Genomic DNA, 24,382 nt, shown 5'->3' with positions numbered 1-24,382 from the left:
CGTTATTATATACAGGTGCCCGGGTGTTAATAATAAATAGAAACAATGATGATATGATTATATAGTAGTAGAGGATGAGCTATCAGTATTGATTCTTTATATTATTAGAACATGGGTACCTGTGTATAAAATACATAGCACGATACGTAGTATACCAACCCATCTACCAATTTAAGTGGATTTTTTTTTATTCAACAATCTAAATATGCTGATGAGTATATGTTCTTTGGAATTCATCTTAACATGATAAGATTCAAGGTTAAGCTGTTTTTTTTCAGATAAAGTAGAATTGGCCACGAGACGAAGATTCAATAGAACCAATTTTTAATAAATTGATCAAATTACGTCTTTTAAGGGATTTTACAAGACATGGTATTATCGCCTTCTAGACAAATTTACAATAATTACAGTGTAGACATCAATCTGTTTCTTCCTCCATGACTCGTCAGTGATGTTGAGGGCCTGAATAAGATAGGAGGCGACCAAAATCTGGAAATAGATCGAAAGAATGTCAAAGTCTGGACGGCAAGGTGCGATGACATTGACAAGTTTTTGAAGAGAAATTTATTGTTTACACTAGTTCTTTTTTATATTCTAATATTGGTAAAACCCGTGTCAGTAAGTAGTTTAATATACCTACATGTACGTCATTGACATTCTACTGTCAGGCAAAGTATCACAAAATGTTATCAGTGCAGAAACGGGCATGGCTATCTTTCGAGTTATCTCCCGTTGAACGAACACATTGAATTTGTGTGTTCATCATGTATAATGACCTATTGCGAGATAGTTCATGTCAGAGGATCACGCTTAAATGTGGCTGACAAACAAGCGGTTTATTATCCATTCATTATTTATTCAAATGAATGCACAGAGATTACAAGTCTAAAGCCATATGTAGTAAACTTAGTTTCCATTCAATTAAATTACATTTACTTAAATGGTACCAACAATACAATAGAAAGTCATTTATTAATGTCAGGACCTGGACAGGGGAAACTACTTTTTTTGTTTACAAATTATCGCTGTAGTCCTAGTTAGCATACGGGGTAGGGTTTTCGTTGATGAAAAATGTAATAAACAGAATATCTAACAGTGTCTTCAGTAATACCAAATATATTTCACTCGTGTGGCTAATATTTTGATATTTTTCACTCGTGCTGCGCACTCGTGAAAAATATCAAAATATTAGCCCCACTCGTGAAATATATTTGGTATTACTGAAGACACTGTTAGATATCCTCTATTTATTACAACTTGTACAACAATGATAAAGTTTATACGATATATTGGCTTTCAAATTGATGTCATTACGTACAATGTATCTTACTCACACTCGCTGTTTGTCGTTCCAAAATCTCTCATTTAAGCGCTTTGTATTAGACGACAGTTATTACTTGTTATTTGTTTTTTTTTTTAAATGAAATGTAAGCTTGATCTTGGAAATATGTAGAAACATAATATTCTTCATGCTCAAAGTTTACAGGAACAAGCGAGTTTATATATATAATTTTGCCGAAAGTTTTTTTAAACATTGGCCGACTTTACGTTTCTGCTCGGAACCATTGCTCATCCAATTGATTCGTCACAAGAATGTACCGCTTTGAAAAGAAAATCAATGAAAACAGTATTTTTCATGATAATGGGTCGACACCCTATCGGTTTATTGCTGGTAAGATACATGTATCTATTGAATACATCATCGTTAAAGTCTAACCTTTTAAACCTGACACCGGCGATGACGACTGACAGAGGTGAACAGAAGCAGAGGAGGGTTGTAAGAGTTATCCTCTTTGATAGCCGGTTACTCTGCGCGCGTAAAATGCTATGTAAGATAGATTTGTCTTACATATCTACAGTATCTTACATGGGCCAACCCTGGCGAGATGGGAGAAAAAGATCTTTCGTATAATACAACTTTTTTTTCCCTAAAACTCCCAGATGGTGACGTGCACACACCACCCATGTGTGTCCGTATCCACTGACCTTGTAGATCAATTATATCCTCACGCATCATGTACTCAAATGCGCAAACACTATCGCTGAGATATAATAAAGAAATGACAACGGCGGAATTAATTTACATATTTTTTGTCTCCTTGAACAGGGACGCATAAACAAATTTGAATTTTTATTATAATTTCAAAAACACGTACTGTATATGCGTACCCTTTCCAAAGCTAACCATTCATATACACGTGTATTTCGCGACGAACAAAACAACCAAAACGCATGTTTCTTCAATTGTTACAGGCAGTTTTATGTGCGAGTTACTTCCCTTGTCCTGTACCATGTGGATGCATGAAAACTATGTAAATGGCGCGAACAATTCTCAAAATAAATTGTAAATATTTAAATAAATTATTTTCATCTAGTAATGGTCAATCGAATGTCTTGAGTTAAACTACTTAACAATGTAACAACTTATGAGCACGCAATCTCTACTCTAAGTTAAAAAAAATGTCTCTGTACCAATCAAAATTTTGGCAACAGAAAATCTTCGTTGAAAATTAGCAATGAGAACTGAGAAAATGAACGATATTTACTTTTTGTGTACACGTGCCATTCCCACTGACCTACAGTAAGGATTTTTAAAAAAAACTAATTGATTGTACGTTTTCATTAAGCGACATCAAAACAGTTATTTTTAATTTTCTAACATAACAGCAAGGCAAACAGTAGCAACATAGATAACCAGCTACTCAAAACATGTCCAAACTGATTGTCTGGGATTCATTATTAATGTCAACATTTGTAGATACGTGTATCATAATATCAATCGGTTTGTCAAAATATCTTATTAAATTGCATCATGCGGTTTGTCATTACCGTGAAAAATCAGCTGCTTTTCCAACAGCGAAAAATTCATATACACTCATGTACATATGTATAAGGAAATTTATTCAGGTTAAATTGAAGGTAAAATATCTTATTGTAAAAAAGACATAACCTATTTATTTATCCTAGTTAGAAATCCGCATGTCAACTGTTCAATGAACTACGGTTTCACACTATAACGATTGTCTCTCTTGGAGTGACGTTTCTGTAAACTGTATTCACCATGACAGAGTGACGATTATCTCCCTTGAGATATCTGTTTTGTTAATTACAATGTCACAGAACAAATAGCTGTTCATTTTTTTCAGAAGGTGTAATAATCCGTTATTCTTGGTTTACTCATGACTTTTCAGGACAAGCCAGGTATTGTTTGACTTAGAATTGTTACCAAAGTAAATTACCTACTGGCCCGGTTCACATTTGATCTGTGGTGAAATCCTTTAATTTTAGGTTGCTTCCATGATAGTTTGATTTATACTATATGAGACCTCAATCAAGAGATTCTACACTTTTAGTGTACATTTCATTTTCTGTGATTTTTAACATTCACACTGGAGACAGACAAGGCTCTTTAATTTTGGCCTTACTGTTATTGTGTTTTTTAAAATTCGGTAAATGGTCATGGCTCTGAAATTTCAAATTGACGATAACCAAATAAGAACTTGACTTGGACATATTAATAACATTACACATTGTACCAAATCATGTTTCTGTATCTGTTAAACAGTGAATATGCGGAAACGAAATTTTGATGGGATGAGGGCCAAGAGTAACACAATATGTCCCCGACCATGAAACGGCGGGAACAAAAACCGTTGAAAAGAAACAATCTAGTAAATAATAAATAAACAGTCTTTATATTTACTATTCTAGGGATCATTTTATTAGTTATCTCCCTTAGAACAGAGATATCCTTACGGAAACCCAGTGATCATTGACTTTTTTTTCTGAATAAAAAATACCACCAATTTCTAATCCTAATAATTAATAGATAAAAAAAAGAAAATAAATATATTACGAAACAATTCCAATACATAGTCAATCAGATTTATTTTACTTCAATAATCAAGCATGGTTTAACTTAAATTTTTATGAGGAATGTTCCAACATTCCATTGTGTTATTAGTTATTTTATCAACACCATTTTCTAATAATTAAAAAATATAGGTAAAATGTAAATGGCTGAATAACGTTATTTTCCCCAGCACACTAACACTGAACAGAAACAACGTGTGCGTTCACTTACTGCTGGGCTAAACACTATTATTTTATGGACTGTCCTGCCAAAGAACGACTATAAAACTCCGGACATTTATGTAGGCCTACGACCTACTTGACTTAAATATAGTAGAAATATCAATTGGTAAAAAAATCGCTGGAAAGGTCACATGGACACGAGGGTTTATCTCTGGTTTAGGATCTTACTTGAGAAGGACCTCCTATTCACATGTGACGCAATACACTTAAAGCAATGTAAAATTTGATAATGTAAGAGTTTTTCTTTATTTTCTGATTAAGTGTCATTAGAGATGCCGATATCGGTCTGGTGCTATCATTGTAACAGTTGGAATCTGAATTTTTTCCTTTCTTTACTATCTTGTTATTCATTAAATATTGTTTTCCTCGGCGTTAAACGTCAGATCAATTATAGAGGGACGGGTGTGTGAGCTTTTCGAAGATAATTATTTAAAGACTTTCCGAAAGCTACCTTGTCAATGTTCCAGTAAAACAGGTCATTATTCATCCATATGTTTCCAGTGGTTAAATTGTTATTTCATTAACAGTTAGACAGGACGACGACCAACGTGTGGTGCTGTACTTGTTTAACATAATTTTGCAGATCTTTTGTTAAGTTTGAGGGTGTTTAATATTTTTAAATCACGTGATTTCGTCAGTGCAATAAATTGTAAACAATTTAGGCCCTTTAAATCCTTAGATTAATAGCGAAGACTTTTTTTAACCCATTCAACAGAGTATCATTTGAGGACAGTTTCTACATGTGCTGGGGCTACTGAACGATTTTATAGTGTCATCATATTGAAACGCCAACTGGATACGGAATCTTGACAACGCACTTGGACACATCACAGCAACAGCGGTCACACTCTTTACTGCAAACTTTACAACTGAGCGTCAAGCAGAGGGCACCAGTCAAGTTTTAGATAATTTGGTTTGTTTGGACGAGGAGACAGAAACCCATACCTTCGTCACAAAGGCAAACGTTCAACTAAAGGCGAAAAGAAATATTAACAGAAAAAAAATATTTAAAAGAAAGAAAAAGATGAGATCCCAAAATTTAGTCGCCTCTTGTGAATAAATGCATCGGGGTCTGCAGGTGCAGTTCTTACGCCATAAGGAAACTAACTTATTTTTGGAAAGCTACATTTGTAACTCTCTGACTGGTGATTACGCTAAGCAAGGACAACCTCTGGTTCTGACACTGAAATACGAGTAGTCCCCCCCCCCCCCCCCCCCCCCCCATACACACACAACACAAAGAATGAATAACACCTTCAAATATATGTATGGGTATAGAGAATAAATGCGGAAATATGAACTTTTGGGTTAAATGTCCATTATTACAGTCTTGAAAATTGAACCTAAACAGTATCATTAAAAAATGGCTTGTAACAATGTATAAGATAGAAAGGGTGGTGGGGGTTATTTTAAATTTATTTATTATGTGTTTGTTTTAATAATGTTATATAATTTTAAATGAGATTGAGAACAGTGCATATACGGAACCGTTACCATTCTGAAGTATTAAAGGTGGTATGCAGGGTAACAACATTACTCTCTTTGTTTTACAAATATATATACTATATTCCCAGGTTCTGATGCTATGGGAACTAGGCATAAATGTCACAAATTATTGTCATCAAAACCTTTATGTACGGCAGGAAGATTGCCCTTTAATATACACAAGTCAAACAGCTCTGGGAATAATTTATCATCGAGTTAAAGAGAAGAGACAGACTTAACGAGACAATGTCTATATAATATACGCAGATATATATACACCAGGCTTCAAATATGTTTCAATGACTATATACTTCAGAATATTTCTGAAATATACCTGTCATCCTAGATACAAAATAACTCAAAGTTCTCATTGGTTAACCTCCAAGACAATAACTTTCACATTACGGATCTGCTCCGGGTGATATAAATACCGGTAAACGTGATTCAGTTTTAGTACGTTTATACGTGGTCTTGAATCTGAAATGCGGAGAAACGAGCTTTAAAATCTCATCAGATTGAGAGAACGGCGAACGGATTTACAAGGTGTTCAGTTATCTTCGTAACAACAAAGCAGATAAATGCTTGAAAAAATACCCCTATGTTAATAGTTGAATATCTTAACACACTATGAAATGTATGCCCACTCGTCCGTTTTCTGTATTCTCTAACACATAGTGGGATCACAGTATGAAATGTATGTCCACTCGTCCGCTTTCTGTATTCTCTAACTCATTGTGGGGATCACAGTATGAAATGTATGTCCACTCGTCCGTTTTATGTATTCTCTAACACATTGTGGGGATCACAGTATGAAATGTATGTCCACTCGTCCGTTTTCTATATCCTCTAACACATGGTGGGGATCACAGTATGAAATGTATGTCCACTCGTCCGTTTTCTGTATCATCCAACACATTGTAGGGATCACAATATGAAATGTATGTCCACTCGTCCGTTTTCTATATCTTCCAACACATGGTGGGGATCACAGTATGAAATATATGTCCACTCGTCCGTTTTCTGTACCCTCTAACACATGGTGGGGATAACAAGCTAAGACAAACCAAATATTGATTTGATAAGAAAAGCCGATGTAACAACATTCAAAACATTACTTTTCCCTTGGTCATTTTCCAAAATCAAAATAGCGAAGAAATAGGATTCGGTGATTAATAAGATTAGAGTATGTTTAATGCAGAAAGATAGACAATTAACAAAGTACACTGTAGTCTATATTGCATGGCAATTTCACCCAATGTTGGTCGAAACATTATTACATGTAAAGGTCATTAGTACAATTCTGGACATCGCTATACTGGCGTCCTTAGTTACAGCTGTTCGGAATACCTGGGATCATTTCCAGGAACACATATATAGCTTGCAAAGCTCCAATTTTCAAAAAATGAATATAAGTTAAAGAAAAAAAAAAAAAAAAAGGTAAAAAACAACAATAATAAGTGCCCGTCTAAACGCTGTTTTTCAAAATTAAGCATACGCGTACACAATTCTATGTATGTATGTACTTATGTGGTAAGGAGGGCTTTTAATTGATGAAATAAAAATAGACCTACTCCTCCGTACCACCTCAAATCTATGTACCGTTCTCTTTTTCTTTTGGCGATGTCTTTCGTGCACCCGCCATCATGAGACCATGGTTCTTGCATTCACATAATAAAATACAAAAGTTGATATTATTATAAAGGATCTAACTACAAAATCCGAGGAATATTTATAGTTTTCAACATGATTCGTTACTAATAAATTGTCGATGTACACAAATCACAGACCACACATGATTTCTGTACCATAAACGATACATCCATACGATAATAATTTAAGAGCAGAGATCTTATTTCTGCATTTTTTTTTACTTCTATACTTTTTGATGCATGTTTTACCACTGTTAATTGAGTTTGCGATTTGTGCTCTCTCTCATCCCCGGCGAGTTGTAAAAGGACTTGACAACATTTTGTCAGGTGTGTTAAGCGAAGATGTATATCGATATTGATACTAATAAAACAGTGTCATTTATCATATTAGAATAACATTAGTTCATATTGTCGGTATATATTCTAACCGAACTAAAGTATCAATCAACCGAATTTATAGAACTTTAATTGATTGACATATGAAGTTTGATGGATAAATTTAAGCTCAATGGTCCAGCAATATTAAGAGACATGCAGTACTTGAGTAGCAAATCGAGATCAAACCAGGAAATTAAAAACAATTATGAATTGTACAAAAAATTTCATTGCATGTGCAAAGTTTGTGCTAAATGAGGCCTCGCACAAAACACTCTTTCGTGATGTTTTTGTTGCTGTTTAAATTGATGAAATACTTAAAAAAATGAAAAAAATCGAGAATAAAAAAAAAACAACAAAAAAACAAAACAAAGCAAAACAAAACAAAAACAAACATCTCTATGCATTAAGGCAAGTTTGAAACCATATTCCAGCTTTACATTTGCATATTCAGAAAATATGTGACCTCACAATGCCTTAACTCATACACTAAAACACATATGACATGGTTATATTATAACTAAGCAGCAGGAAAATAGTCAGAGAGGTTGGTAGTTCTTTGTCTATATTATACCACTATAAACCCTATGGCTGATGACATATTTACATCTCAGCCGGTCAGGTCTTCTGACAGTTCGGGTAAGTTGGACGCATCAAGTAAATCTGTCATCTGTCCGGCATAAAACGGTTTGATTCGTAAATGTTACACCTAGAGAGAGCTATCCCCCGGTCATTCTGTGTCATTGCTTGCTGCTACTTGGAGATGACAGCGATTTTGTCAGAACTGATATATCGTCCATTACAAAATACATGGAAGCAAGTCCCTTTGCAAGTTTGTAGATATATTAAACAATACAAGTCGTATGCATCTTGATTTACGTTGGTCCAGTTTTATTCATCATCGGAATAAGGTCAAACACTGCCAGCCATGCCAAGACAAACATTGACTCATTATTGTAAAGACGCGAACAAAACTGAAACTTTAACAACAATATGAAAGTTTTTAATCGCCCTAGCAACACGGACACAGAGTCCACCAAATGTACAAAGTCACATCACGTTGGTCGCCTCCAGCGTTTTCAACACACAAATTATGCTGTCAAGATAACAATACAAAAATCGAAGTGTAAGCAAAGCCATCATTCCAGCGGAATGATTTAGAAACTATTTCAAACCTTAATAAATAGAACTAGGATGGTATCAAACCGTACATACACATTTACTATTTCTATGGACAATGCATCAGGCACCCTGGTGTTTATACGGCGATGCCGTCTCTCATACCTGTCAGTGTTTATCATGCTTACTCTAATACGTTTCTTATAAACGTCTATATTTACTAATAATATCCTATTTCCTCTCACAAACGTGTATTACGCTACTATGGCGAATGCGATGGTACATTCTCCCATACTTATCAATATTACCAATATAATGTTTATATAATCGTATATTTTCCCATGAACGTCAAAGCGACAACGATCACCTGTATTCATAGCTTAACTCCGTCTGTTAGTATACCGTGCTGGGAATGTATTCAAGGAGCCCGAGGGCATTGTCTTTCACCTGCGTTCTGATATATACATAGAGATATATTATTATTTTTGAAAATTACCACCAAAATTATTATTCAAAGAAACACAATTAACTTACAATATCAACATCTAGCATCCAGGCTGGAGTGTATTTCATTCTAGTCTGATTGGAAGGAAGGATATTGTAGAAATATTAAAACAAAATTGACTGCTTTGCGCTCAAAATCATCCAGTGAATCCACAAGTGTGGAAATCTGAATCCTTGATCCTGCTATTGGTATCTCAGGCGTGGATGACGCACGCTCCAACTTTAAGCTTTCTGAGTTAAGTATGACCACGACAATATTATCATTAGAGAGACAAATTGTTATTCTTCTGTTTCACATTTAACGTGTACTGATTATTCTGGAGAATCATATATCGTGTATCCTGTAAATAAATTACTTCTTTTGTCACTTATACAAATGTATATACCCACATGTATTGCCTTTCGTAAGCCCATTAAAACTAATCTTGTTGTACCTTACAAGTATTTTAAAAGACGAAGATATTAAAATGCTGTTACATATATGATAATTGAAAAAGGGAAAAAAGTGACATTTTTACGTCATCGCTAGTAACGAGTTTGAATTTTCTTACAGACCATTAAAATATCTTATGTACATAACACGCAAACGCTCTGAACATTCATGTAATACCAAGAGTACCAATAGCTCTCACTGAACAAGTTAGTATGGTACGAAGTTGTTTATTTTACGGGATTCCAATGTTTACTGGTTTTGTGAATAGAAATATAATCTTGAATATAGAGACCTTGTATATAAATAAGTAAAGCAAAAAATAGCCCGATTCACGATTTTCGAAAAAAAACCCATTACCCCTATTCCTCCAAACGTGTTGTATACTTGTCTACAGTTTAACTAAGGTATCTGTCAGTCTTGACATGATTTTATCAAAGTTTGGTTATGTGGAAGGACCAAGGAAAGCAGATTAAGAAATACTTCAAAAGAATGGTAAACAATGGGGAAGTTAAGTCGGTCGGGTTTGGTACCTTTTTAATATTTCCTGATTAACATCTAAGGTACAGTGTATCCGCATTCATTATCTTATTCTATGCGTAAAAATACCGAAAATGGAACAAAAAAAACCATATACAGTACCTCTTGTATCGAAAACAGTTGATCGTCTAACACTGCGGGAACTCATGGTCATATTCTTCTAGGTTTTCAAGGGTTTCTGAGTAAATTTGTTTTGTTTTGTTTTATTATTTACTTCTGTTAAATGTTTGAATGTGATGTACAAATCGACGAGAAACTGTTCAAGTTTTTTCGAGAATCCTTATATGTATTTGTATATAAATTTGATGGAAACATGACATTATGGCGTATTTCAAAAAGATAAGCAATGGCTTGACCTCTATAATAGCACTTGTATATATACATACATTATGTATATAAGATGCCACTGTTTGTTATCCGACTTAGACATCCCGAATTTGACCTCTTGACCTAGATTTTCTATAAGTCCCAGAAGATGCTACCTTTGTAGTTTTCACATCTCATTCGTCAGTGACGAGAAAAATGTTTACGAAATTATTCTCGGATGTTAATGGCCGCAACCATGCTGCACATTAACAGTTATTTTGACCTTTGACCTTTTTTGTTTTTATATACACCGTCGTGTACGTAAACAAGAGTTTAACGGTATAATAAAGTGTTTTCTATGTATGGTTGATGAAACAAATAACACATGACATTAAAGTTTTCAGGTTTGGCTGCTTATCAGATCTGACCCGGAAATGAAATGGTCGCCCAGGTTGACATATTCTATCAATTCTCTTTTTACGTTCTGTTGAGAAATTTTAAAAATGCCGAATTAAACATTAATTCACATCACTGCGGTATAATTGTCAAATGGGTATATATCTCAATCCATGTTTTATTCTTCATATTTTAGCTTTTCATTTTATTCCATAATTCAAATAAAGAATAAACAATCAGTGGTGAAAAAAGTTTTTTAACACCAACATACTAAATAGTTTAAAATAGTTGTCTGTAGTAGTTGCCTTCACCAGTGCTGTATTCAGTGCATTAGCTACCTCCGAGATTCAGGCCACAGACTTTGCCACCTCTACCGTAGACATGATTCCAATATGTTTTTACTGTGATTTACAGTTACCGATGTTTCGGAAAGGTATCAGACACTTTGTTTAATAGCTTAACATCTGCTGTCGAAATTCGAAAATCCTTGCAAAGTTCGGGAAGATTAAAATTCACGTGATTACACCCAGGTTTTGGACCCAGGTTTACTATATAAATTATGGCTTGTTTACTCCTGTATATATATGTTATGCTGTGTATGTTATGATTATTATGTAACGCTTACATGTAATGCAAAGCACAGAGTGATTTTGAAAATTATTGCGTTATATTAATGTTGCATGCTATTACATATTATTATAGATAGTGGTTAGCTTTCTCTAGACTGACAACTTTCAGATAACCAGAAGTGTGTTTACATTGTATATTTACAGTGTTCAATAGAAGTTTAAGACTTTTTAGATTATCTTAAATTTGTTTTATTAATTAACTTGTTCTACCTTTTATTATTATCCCTGACAATTTTGCTATGTATATTCTATATAATCTATCTTTTTACTTATATACACGTAAACAACGTTTAAAGTTATCTATTTCAGTACAATGTTATGTACAGCTATACTTATAATTTGTACATGTTAAAGAAACGATGGACAGTTCTTAAAATTGTTTCCAACATTATCATTATCGGAAAGCAGAAATATATATTTTGTAAATGGAACCATCGGTTTCTAAAGTCTATACTATATATAAATAACATCTCCGTATAAACCTATTAATGTAAAGTTAGTTACGTCATATCCCTCAGGGTACTGAAACAGAGGTTGCCGTCACTTTTCTTTCATATGGCAAGAACAAAGATTTCCTTTAAGACAGGTACTAGTTTTGTTTGACACTTTTCATGTACCTGCTTGAAGGCATGCGCATCAATTATATCGTGTAACACGCATGTAGATATAAACATGGTGAGAACAAGATTGTATGAGACGCAGATCTGTACCTGATACTGTGTCGTATACCTGTATACATATGCATGACTACGGTAAGCTTGTATGAGACGGCGATTTGTCATCAGAAATTCATAACATTTTTCTAAAAGTTTCATTAGGCGGATTTAAGTCCGGTTTTTCACGTAAAGCGTCTGTCTATGAACTACATTTGTACATATCTCTTCTCTAGCTGAAATTTAACCGGATCGCGAGACCTTAGTATAAACCTGTTTTGCAATATTGACTAGGATATATTTGTCATTATTGGACTATTTCTCCAAACCATATTAATATATAAATATCTATACATAAATATAATCTAATATCTTTCATGTCCTTTTACTGATGTTGAGGAGATCATTGTAACTTTTTGAATAAGTGCGTAGCTTCTCCATACCTTTATTTTTTTCTAATACATCAATATATTCAGTTTTTAACATGTGTCGCACTACGCTTGTATTTGTGTATTTAAAAGAGCAATTGAAGTAGAATAGATATATAAAATGGTAAAGTAGATTTGAACGTACTGAATTGTCGGAAAAAAGGGGAAATGGCCCTGCCTCTTAGTAACGGCTTATCTCATCAAAATATGACGAGCATGATGTATAATATTGACGACATTACACTCGCGGACAAATTACATAATACCGGATGTTGCGATTGTGGAAATTTCAATTAAAGACAGTGGGTTTGGATGGCGGATATTTCCTTATGTATAAATCATAAAAAAACAATGCTCAACTAATTACAAAGTGAGTCAGTGTCAAAGGAGTCTAGGAAGAAACAATTTAGGTAATTGAAATAAAATCCTTTATTTAGTCCCCTCTTACGAATCATAGTATGTAGGCATTAGGTACAACTTTTACGCATTACCTACAGATATATGGTTAACTAGGTCCTTTGGTAACATAGTGTTCTACATGGGATGCATGTGTATCACATATATACAAAAGGGAATGCTATTATGCACACCTGTTTGTATTTACAGATGTGAGGGTTGTTGTACGTTCATTTATCATTGTGCTCAGACTACCAAGATATCGTTGCTAATTATAAAACAGGCATGTCTGTATATGCTTACCTCGTGTACGACATGTCTGGTTTATGCGTTTGTCCTTTGTGTTCACATAAACATACATTTTTTATACATATTATAAATAAGTATTGTATACGATACATATAGATATCACATTTTGATATAGATCGAGTAATATATACAGCGAATGTCGAGTCATAAATAAAGGACCGTATAATACCGATGTAGTGTTCTTCATTGGTGGTGGGTGATAGGGAGCCATATGTAAGGAATTCCACAGAGTAATCAAATTGGCCAGAGTAAATGTTGAAACATCGCTCTTCGTAAATAAACTGGTTTGTTGGATTTCGTGGTGCTTACACGATGTAAAGTGATATAGAAGTAGTGTTCTAGACTGATGGTGCCGTCCAAAAACGTTATATAACAATGTAATTGAAATCAATATGCTCACTCTCATTGTAACGGAGTAAGATTGAGGAACTAGATTATAATTAGATTGTTTATATAGAGTCATCATACAGACATGGTATACAGAATGTATCTGGACCTGTTCTCATTAATTTACAATAGATGATATTCACCGAGGATTCAATTCCGTTCATTAATCATAAGGCGAAAATAAATACCCGTCGACTATTTATACATCCACACAAATGTATAGTGGGCGACTGTTAATGCCGAGTGATTATCCAGGTGTTGCCCGAACTAATTCATATCAGGGCATCCACAACAATTACATATATTTCAATTTCTACTCAAGTTGGACTCAATGAAACTACCAAACTTAATCTGTTTCATTTGCTCATGAATTTGACCAGATTAACACTGATCAGTGCGTATGAATACATGGTTAAAATCCGCGGAACGATTTCACTTTTTTTTTACATTGTTGTTATAAACATGGAATAATTATTAAAATGATCAAATTTATAATGTATTCTTGTATTCTATGAAAGACCAGATATGCTAGATACTTCTATTTTGACAAAATAATGCTATTTTCAATCCTAAAATTGCGGACTATTTTACTCGACCGACTAGACATGCACAATCCGGAACTCCTCGGGCTTTTCCGCATTTGGACTTGCACAAGCTTCGAGACATTAATATATAGACCGACTTTTTTATTCGAAAAAAAAACAAACAATTGAAATATAAGGATTGAATCTTCATTTGGTCGATTTCATGGGGTCATGAATTGAGTTGCTCTTGAGACAAATTCAACATGAACTGCTTCGCAGTTCATTAAATTTGTCTAAAGAGCAACTCAATTCATGACCCTAGTAAATCGACCAAATCAAGATGCAATCCTTAAATACATGGCACTGACAATGAACAGGTTATTAAGTTTGAGGACTCTTTCTTTTGAAATTTACCTTCAAAACCCCGTTTATTTAACTGGTAATTTCTACTATATATTTGGGAACAGCAGCTGATATTGCTTAGATATAAAACTCCTGAGGCACAGAAACAGTTATTTGTTGAATGCTGAAGCAATGAACTTCGAAAATGTATACCATTGCATCAAACATGAGAGAAAATGTGTGTTTCAACCATAAATTCATGTGATGGTAACCTTAGTCATTAAGATGGATGGAATATTTGGCAAAACTAGTTTTGAATATGACAGCAATGATGATACGATATAATTGTACAATGCAGTTGCTTTAGAATTAAAGCTTTTATGGACGGTCTTAATATGAGGTTAGTAAACTCAGACCCAACATTTTCATAACGAATCGGAAATTTACCTGTGAAGTGTGGGGACTACAGTGACGTTAAAGTGGTGTGGTTTGGAGGCACGTGAATGTGTGACGTTCGTGTATACGGTTTGTCTAGGTAAATAAACAAGATTTATCTTTCACCTTGCTGAAACGTAATTATTCCTGCAAGGCGTTAATGGAAGCTTTATTTCAGTATAGCAGCTCAGTATGAGAGGAAACATATTTATCACAACCCCAAATCGTGTTTCACAGTGAAAACACCCATGTTTGTTTGCATTTTGTAGAGAGTTATTTTCTTCCTTGTGACGCCAAATCACGATGTAGGTCACATAATGACCTTATAACATTATATTAAGGACGCAATTAGCAAAACTGAGGTAATTGGGTAAGTGTTTATCATCCCGAGTATTTGTTTTGAAAGCGACAAATCCTTTCTAAAGCAAAGCTTTCCACACAGGTATCAGAACTTATGAAGCAAGCCTAAGTGCCTTATAGATGATATATATGCTCGAAATCCTCATTTGTAGTATAAAAACATCCCATTGTTATAAGCATAGTTGAGTTGACCACATGGAAATGAATAAATATATGTCAAAAGATTTCACGTTCGTGACAAGGGCTTGACCTGATGACCACAGGGATCTACGCCAAGAGAGGCTTTAGTTACATTTGTGTTTTATACGCATTTGTTTTGACTCTCTCCTGCTTTTACCATATCTATTGATAGTGATATGATAGTGATATTTATAGTGATAGCTTTCCGCATCACTAATAACACCATTGGCTATTTTGATTATCTAGAGAAGATCTTTAATGAGGGAAACCATAGCATCATTACGGATTTTTTTTTATGATCGAGCAGGGTGTCATGCTACCGTCTCCAGATGTGATATTTCACTGTGATAGCACTATAAAAGCGTTCATTGGTGACCCTGTCATCCGCGGAAATCGTCATTAAATGACCTTATCGTGTTCCTATCACGTGAAGTTATTCCAAACCAAATTAAGATTATTTGTTGATCACATGATAGAATACTAACTGCACGTAGAGATGAACTAAATACATTATGGATCAGGAGTTAGAGGGGGCTTTGAGCAAGAGACAGATATGGAGGCACACTTACCTTTGTACTAAAATATATTCTACTCTGTCTGTAGGTGGGTAAAGTACGGTATACAGTTTTGCATAAACTAACGAAACGTACTCACCGGAAACGTAAGTTACTAATGAAATATTACCCCCATCATATCATACACCTGTATGGCGGTTTATTAAAGGCAGTACATAACATATGGTATTAAAAAAACAAACAAAAAAACATTATCTATGTTAACACCATTGTTGGCGTATACTGTAAAAGTGGATATTTTCGCGTGTGAAAATTTTCGCTTAGCCAGTTTATGTTTATGTACTGTAAAGTGGAAATATTCGCGGTGTGGATATTTTCGCGCCGTCAAGATATTTTTGCGCTAACTTGTATCTTTTATATTTAGTATTTTTATGTGTTAATATATTCGCGTGTGCAAATTTTCGCGGAGATTTACTGATAGCGAAATAAGCGAAAATTTCCACACCGCGAATATTTCCACTTTTACAGTACATAAACATCTGAAATATGGCGCTAAACGGACCGTATTTACTGGTGAGACCCACACTATATATGTACACTGTATATGACTGTGTATTAAAGCTGGTAAACAAGTACCAATTAACTAGGAATTTTTGTTTGATATATAACGAGACTTAATTGCATTGACGGTACGAAGTTGTGAATAAATCATAAGTTGTCGGACCACTTGAAAATATTAAAATTTTCATGAAGCATTTTGTTACGATTGATACTAGATATTGGTTGTATGCTTATATATTGTGTAGGTATCTATTTTGTAAAATAAAATAAATAAATAAAAAAAATAGAAAAAATAAATCAAATGGTGTGTTTATATTGCCGCCCTAATCAATTAGCAGCATATGATATTGAAAACATTCTTTAAAATCAAGGTCTACAAGGATAGCAGGAGATCGATTCATACATTTATGCATTTAAGATTGTAAACACCAAGTACCACTTTTCGTTTTATTGATGCCTTTTTTTCTATCTGATCCAAGGGGTTAATCCGATTATTAGGATTTCCTGCCATGTATTTAGAGAGATGACCTATATATACTGTAGACTATTGACAGGGTGTACAGTCGCATTGTGCCATAGGAAGGTCGTACCTTCATTATTTTATTGGTGTCCTCTGCAGTCTTGTTTTAATTTCGCCAGACCAGATTTATTTATCTTATTCTTTATTTCTAATAATTGTCTTATTCATATTTTCATTATTCATCTGTTATACGTGTTGTTCATCTCGCACTTTCGGTATTTCAATGTTTTGGCCCAGCATGCCAAATAAGGAATTTAAAACAAACCATTTACCATGTTTTCCGTTTTTAATAATAGTCTAACTTAATAGTCTGACATTTAATGTCACTGAACTTTGTCATAGTACTTCTTTAAGGATATTCTAGCCATTGTAGACTAGAACATAGTTGATACGAGACAACTAAGTCTACATAATAAGTCAGCGTTAGTGCTCCCGTTTGAGTGTAACAGATTTCTCCGAAACATGTGACAATTACTACAGATAACATACCGGGCGAGAACTGTGTTAACTGTCATATAATGTCACATAGCCTTATCACAAAGATAGTTTAACAATTGATCCATATATACTTGTACAATGGAATACATACATTTACAAAGGAACGCAAACGTGTGCAATGTACATTTCTTATTGTGCAAGTCATCAGAAACTGTTGTATTACATTAGTGTTCTTGGAAATTAAAAAAAAATTGTAGTTTATTGCTAACGATGGTAACTTGAATCTATTTGGGGAAGGGACGGATGTCCTCCCAAAGGATAGGTACAGGAAGCAGAGAGTAGGGATGAAATAACATACATTACGCGTAATTATATGTGTCGCCTGTCTCACTTACTCAGTATATAAAGCATTTTACATAGGTACAGATGGAATGCATTGATTTTCCAGATTTGAGATGATTTAAATATAAATAGTCTAGATATTTGAGTGATTTTTATTTTACCTAAAAATACAAAAATCGTAGAAATGATAGTAACAATTTTAATGCATTCAGCTAATCATCCAACGATATACCTATAACCCAAGTTTGGTTGCTCTAGCTTTTATATACTTTGTCAGAAACAGCCTAATATGAAAGAGTTAAAAGCAAAATCGGAAAAGAAGTCCAAAAATTTGAGATTTTCACCCCAAAATTGCAGAAATGCATGAAATATATTTAGTGTAGTGGGCTCTACTACCTATGCTACGTTCATGATTTTTATGAGGTTTTGTTGGCCCAGGCGACACAAAATGAGAAGAGAGGAAAAATATAACATATATAAATTGCATGAGAAAAAGAAAGATTTATTTTGGTCTCCTCTGAAGTAGAGTGAAACATAGTCTAGGCCTCGTGACTGATAATGCTTTTTAGTCGGACGCGAAGGCAAGTGAAATGCAGCTTTATTAATTAACCGTCCAACATGCTGCAATGTGGTGTACATGTTAATTTATTGTTTTAATTTTGCAAATTAAAAAAAAAAAAAAGAACAAAACAATTTGTATGACAGTTGCATAAATTAATGTTTAAACGGAGTTAAGGGTAATGGGCAGGGATGAGGAATGCTTTAAAACAAGGAATGCTGCAATATAAAACCCACACAACAACTGACGAGGTTTATTTTTCTATTATCCTATATCAGTACCCGGTTAACGTTGTGTCTACTCTGTGAGCTGCATAGTTGTATGGGATGACTATTGTTTTGCCTGTAGGATAGGATATACATTTAACAGTTCTATAATATTATATATTCTCCGTTTCCAGAAAGTATCTAATGCCTCTCTGCAGCGAATCCTGTAATATTGCGGTCTTATGTTCAGATTGTGAGTAAGTGTGACATGTATCAAGTCAATCTGGTCCATATTTTGACTTTTGATCTATCTGTAAAATATGTTTTTCCGAGGTCTATCTTCTACACTACTTGTCACTGAAGCTTTATATTTGGGGTATGAATTAACCTTATTTGTTAAGAATATATCATCTGTTGCATTCTTTGCATATCATTTCACGTCCGATTGGGAATTGAAATTAGCCGAATTATCTTGTTACATTATTTCTTTCTCTCTTCGTTTAAATTCTCGGGGTTTACCTTTACCTATTGTCAACAACGAACACACGATGTATGTCGCGCTATTTTGATTCTTTAAGTATCTTTCACGTTGATGTCTCCGTCAACACCATCTAAATGACAAAAAAAAAAAAAAAAAAAAGAGAAAAAAAAAACCCGCTCAGACGCTGGAGATTATGGGTTATGTTCACTGGCTGAGACTATAAAACTATAACATTACCATCACTGCTCTCTGCTTCATGTTAAGCATGACGCTTTGTGGACTTTTAACCTGTTACCGGCATTTGTGTACGATTTCTTCGTTTTACCCTCTGCCGTCGAGGTTTGGCTTTTCAGTGTGACTGAACTGTAAAAGCCCCCATTAACTGCCTTGCTATCGATGGCCAATTTTTATAAGGGGAACTCTTACGAGGATGTAAAGCCCAACAATGGCTATCAAAGACAACATCATTAACGCTGGCATTGTCGTCAATATCACTGATGACCAAAACTATAAGTTCATTACCATTTCATCAGGACCACCCGTGTTGAACACACTATGATGTTCAACCACCATGTTATTTTTCCTTAAACACATACACGTGTATTAAGGATAAGGAAGAAACAACGACTTTAAACAACCGGCCTCAGGTACATACTTACGTCAGACCATACTGACATTGTAATTTGTAAATATGTCCGAGTTGTGGAGTAACGTTGGGATTAACTAAAGAGTTATTGCATTGCTGAAGGTTAAACGAAGGTTAGCAGTGTAAACTTTTAACGTAACAACGGTAAAGTGCGTTTAAAACTAGCGTTAATGATTAAGACGTTATACACAACATTTAAAGATCTTCAAGACGAGATTAATTACAAATAGTATGAAGATATGGATAGCAAATGACACAATGACCTGGTCTTGCGGTAATACATTTTCACATAAGCAAAGGTATACTTATGAGCATCATACTATTAGGCAAAAGAAAAAGAGTTAAAGGGGTTCAAAAGAAGGTTTGTTATAGGACATTGTATAAGGAAGCCGATACATAATAAATCCTATAACTGAACGAAAACTTTGCCAATGTGGTGTTTGACTGAACCTGGCTGAGAGATAACATAATCTCTAACAATGGTTGTATTCTTCAGTGATGTAACACTATAAAATCGGCACCAGTCATAAAAATGTAAATTGATTATTCTTGGTCAGAAGCTGTCAAATAATAACAGTGGTGCGGATTAATTGCTGTTTCCATTGTCTCATAACATGGTCTGGTTTGAATGGTGTTACGTCCTATGGACAGATATGGTCTTTTAAGGATGGCCTAACCTTGAGTGCGAGATCCATGCGTGTTGTGGGTATGTGAAGTGCAGTATACTTCAGCGAGGTAGCACTATACAGTCGACCTCATTTTCGTGTTATCACAATGAGATAACTACAAACATATTGCAGCCTCTAAAAACACTCACCACACGCAAGCATCTTTTACACAATGGAGGCCGTCCTTGAATGACCATAGATGTGGATAGAAAGTTAAATGGTACTACACGAAACCATGCCCACGCCGTGGAGGTCGTCCTTAAATTACCATGGATGTTGATCGGACGCTAAATAATACTAAACCAAACCAGACATTAATATACTTGACGAAATTGCCTCGAGCCTTAGCACAGGCTTTTTATGTAAGAAATCAAATTTGCAGACAACACAAGCATAATACTTTTACAATCTTTAAATCCATTAATGAAGAAGCTGGCACATAAACATCAAAGGAGATCTAGAGTAAGTTACGATTTACGTTTATAAAAAAGCCATTGACGATTACACTTAATTCTCTGTATAATACATACAGAAACACATAAAAAATACTATATATTTATATATAAACCAAACTGATACTGTTTTCGAAGACACAAATATTACTTCCACGATTTCAAAACGGTTATACACAAGACCTCACGCACATACCACGCACGGACAATCAAATGCGACACTTGGTCACTACCTGCGTATAGGTTGACCACATGTTAACATCAAGAGCCGAATTGTGGCAAGTTCATGAGTCGTACATCATCATACTCAACATAAACATCATATGTACATTAGCATTCTTAACCAAACGGAATGTCAATTGCGTATGCGAGACGTTCCTTTTTTTTATAGCGCATGAGCAATAAATTACACAGCTGTTGCAAAGCGAATTTAAACTTTAATAGTTTAATTTCCGGCTGGTCTTTTATTGGTTTGTAAATGTGTCCAGTTAACATACACAGATGTATATATATCTGCTAGCCAGAAAATGTCTAATAGATAAGTATTATATCAGTTAATGACTGCTTACGGAAATGTACCCCACATACAACGTACATTTCCGTAAACACCTAGGTTCATGCATAATGTCTTCAATAGTTTCACATGATACTCTTATCTGTCTGACAAAAACTGAATATACTGCACATTAGCAAAACAATAAATAGTACAACATGTGCGCCGTCAAAATTTAGGTAACACTCGTGAAATTGTCCTCCAGCAGTCACGAAAAAAACCCACCAAAAACCAAACTGACATATACTCATCTTATGGTTTACAGTCAATGATGTATATTAAACGTTTACCTATACAAACATGTACAGAATAATCAAATCCACAGGGGTATCTATATTTGGTATATTATTAATTAATGATGTTATCATATTGTTTATTATATACACTACGCGACACAACAGAACATATTGTGATACATGCGTTGAGGTTGACCTGCATACGGTACCAGGACTGTAGTCGTGACTTAGCTGACATCCTAACTGTTGTGGTATCATGCCTTGCTCTTCCATCATTGATCAACTACGCCTTTACTATACCTCTCCAACGTTCATATGTATTCACAGTACACACTAGACTAGCTTACGAGTAAATAATTATGAAGGGAAAATGATGAGACTTTCAAGTATTAGGTAAAGCAGCGATGTACATGTACTCGTTTTATTTTTTGTCAGTATGACGTCAAAATACTTTCTCAGGATCCTTTTCTAAACAAACATAGCAGACTTGTAGGTTAAACATTTATTATACCCCAACATTAAACAAAAACGTATATATTTGTATATCCAAATCATTTATAGAGTGCACGGAGAACAAGACCAGGTGTTCTGGAAGGTGAAGCGTTTTTCTACTTAATGAATACACACAGCATGCAAATCTATATAAAAAAGGCGAAAGAACGAGCATCGAACAAGTCTAACTACAAATCGAGATTTCTCCCAAGGTGCTGGTGCGCATATTAGTATACTGTCAGTGTTTCTGGCTTACGACGGGGTTAGAAGTCCATCTGGCTGTAAACAGAAGCACATTTTGGGCCGTAAGAAGATTGCCTGTCATTAACACCTTAATTTTTCATAATACTACAACTCATAATGTGAGTTTTACAGGTCAATCTTAAAACAAGTTTTGAGTTGAGCGGTTGTCTATGTGAGACAAGTTTTGAGTTGAGTGGTGGCATATGTGTGACAAGTTTTGAGTCGAGCGGTGGCCTATGTGAGACAAGTTTTGAGTTGAGTGGTTGCCTATGTGAGACAAGTTTTGAGTTGAGCGGTTGTCTATGTGAGACAAGTTTTGAGTTGAGCGGTTGTCTATGTGAGACAAGTTTTGAGTCGAGCGGTGGCCTATGTGTGACAAGTTTTGAGTTGAGTGGTTGCCTATGTGTGACAAGTTTTGAGTTGAGTGGTTGCCTATGTGTGACAAGTTTTGAGTTGAGTGGTTGCCTATGTGAGACAAGTTTTGAGTTGAGTGGTTGCCTATGTGAGACAAGTTTTGAGTTGAGTGGTTGCCTATGTGAGAAATGTTTTGGGTTGAGTGGTTGTCTATGTGAGACATGTTTTGAATTGAGCGGTGGCCTATGTGTGACAAGTTTTGAGTTGAGTTGTTGCCTATGTGAGACAAGTTTTGAGTTGAGCGGTTGTCTATGTGAGACAAGTTTTGAGTTGAGTGGTTGTCTATGTGAGACATGTTTTGAATTGAGCGGTTGTCTATGTGAGACAAGTTTTGAGTTGAGTGGTCGCCTATGTGAGACAAGTTTTGAGTTGAGTGGTTGCCTATGTGAGACAAGTTTTGAGTCGAGTGGTTGCCTATGTGAGACATGTTTTGAATTGAGCGGTTGTCTATGTGAGACATGTTTTGAATTGAGCGGTTGTCTATGTGAGACAAGTTTTGAATTGAGCGGTTGTCTATGTGAGACATGTTTTGAATTGAGCGGTTGTCTATGTGAGACAAGTTTTGAGTCGAGTGGTTGCCTATGTGAGACAAGTTTTGAGTTGAGTGGTTGCCTATGTGAGACAAGTTTTGAGTCGAGTGGTTGCCTATGTGAGACATGTTTTGAATTGAGCGGTTGTCTATGTGAGACATGTTTTGAATTGAGCGGTTGTCTATGTGAGACAAGTTTTGAATTGAGCGGTTGCCTATGTGAGACAAGTTTTGAGTTGAGCGGTGGCCTATGTGAGAAATGTTTTGGGTTGAGTGGTTGCCTATGTGAGACAAGTTTTGGGTTGAGCGTTGTCTATGTAAAACATGCTTATGGTTGAGCGGTCGCCTATTTGAGACATACTTTTGGTTGAGCGTTGTCTATGTCATACATGTTTTAAGTTGAGCGGTTGTCTATGTGAGACATGTTTTGAGTTGAGCGGTCGCCTATGTGAGACCTGTTTTGGGTTAAGCGGTTCTGCTCCCACGTCGTGATTTACCAAAGCCATTATAATGGTACATGACGCTATCTGCTCAACGCTTAGCAATGAAGCGTTTGACAAAGAAGACTTACCTGGATCATTCCAGTTCAATTAACATGAGTTTTAGGTTTGTCCTCGTAGGGCGAACGCAAAAATAAGGAAAGACTAAAAAAGTTTAGGCAGTGTCGAGGGAGAAAAACGTTTTAGAAAGACGAGAAAATATTCCTAACTAGGTCGTCTTTTCAGATCCAGCAATGATATTACAGGTACTTTTTTTCGCCCTACTTAATCAGCTATGGAGAACAATGACAGAAAAATGATTTAATTATCGATCTGACTTTTTGTTTCCTTAATTTTTCCTTCCAAGGTGCTGGTGCGCATATTAGTATACTGTCAGTGTTTCTGGCTTACGACGGCGTTAGAAGTCCATCTGGCTGTAAACAGAAGCACATTTTGGGCCGTAAGAAGATTGCCTGTCATTAACACCTTAATTTTTCATAATACTA

General features: G+C 35.0%; 1 protein-coding gene across 1 annotated transcript; it reads right to left on the bottom strand.

Annotated features, from left to right (window-relative positions):
- Nucleotides 1–22,593: 22,593 nt before the first annotated feature.
- LOC117343389 (putative uncharacterized protein DDB_G0282133) lies at nt 22,594–23,559 on the bottom strand. The gene has a single exon (XM_033905731.1). It carries the CDS (start codon nt 23,557–23,559, stop codon nt 22,594–22,596), a length of 966 nt encoding a protein of 321 aa, XP_033761622.1.
- Nucleotides 23,560–24,382: the final 823 nt, after the last annotated feature.

The sequence above is a fragment of the Pecten maximus genome, chromosome 15 (assembly GCF_902652985.1).
Source record: "Pecten maximus chromosome 15, xPecMax1.1, whole genome shotgun sequence".
Taxonomy (NCBI): Eukaryota; Metazoa; Mollusca; class Bivalvia; order Pectinida; family Pectinidae; genus Pecten; species Pecten maximus.
This window is presented reverse-complemented; position numbering and strand designations above follow the sequence as displayed.

Coding starts and splice junctions, on each gene's coding strand:
- LOC117343389 (XM_033905731.1), bottom strand. CDS start 23,559: ATGTCTCACATAGACAACCGCTCAATTCAAAACATGTCTCACATAGGC.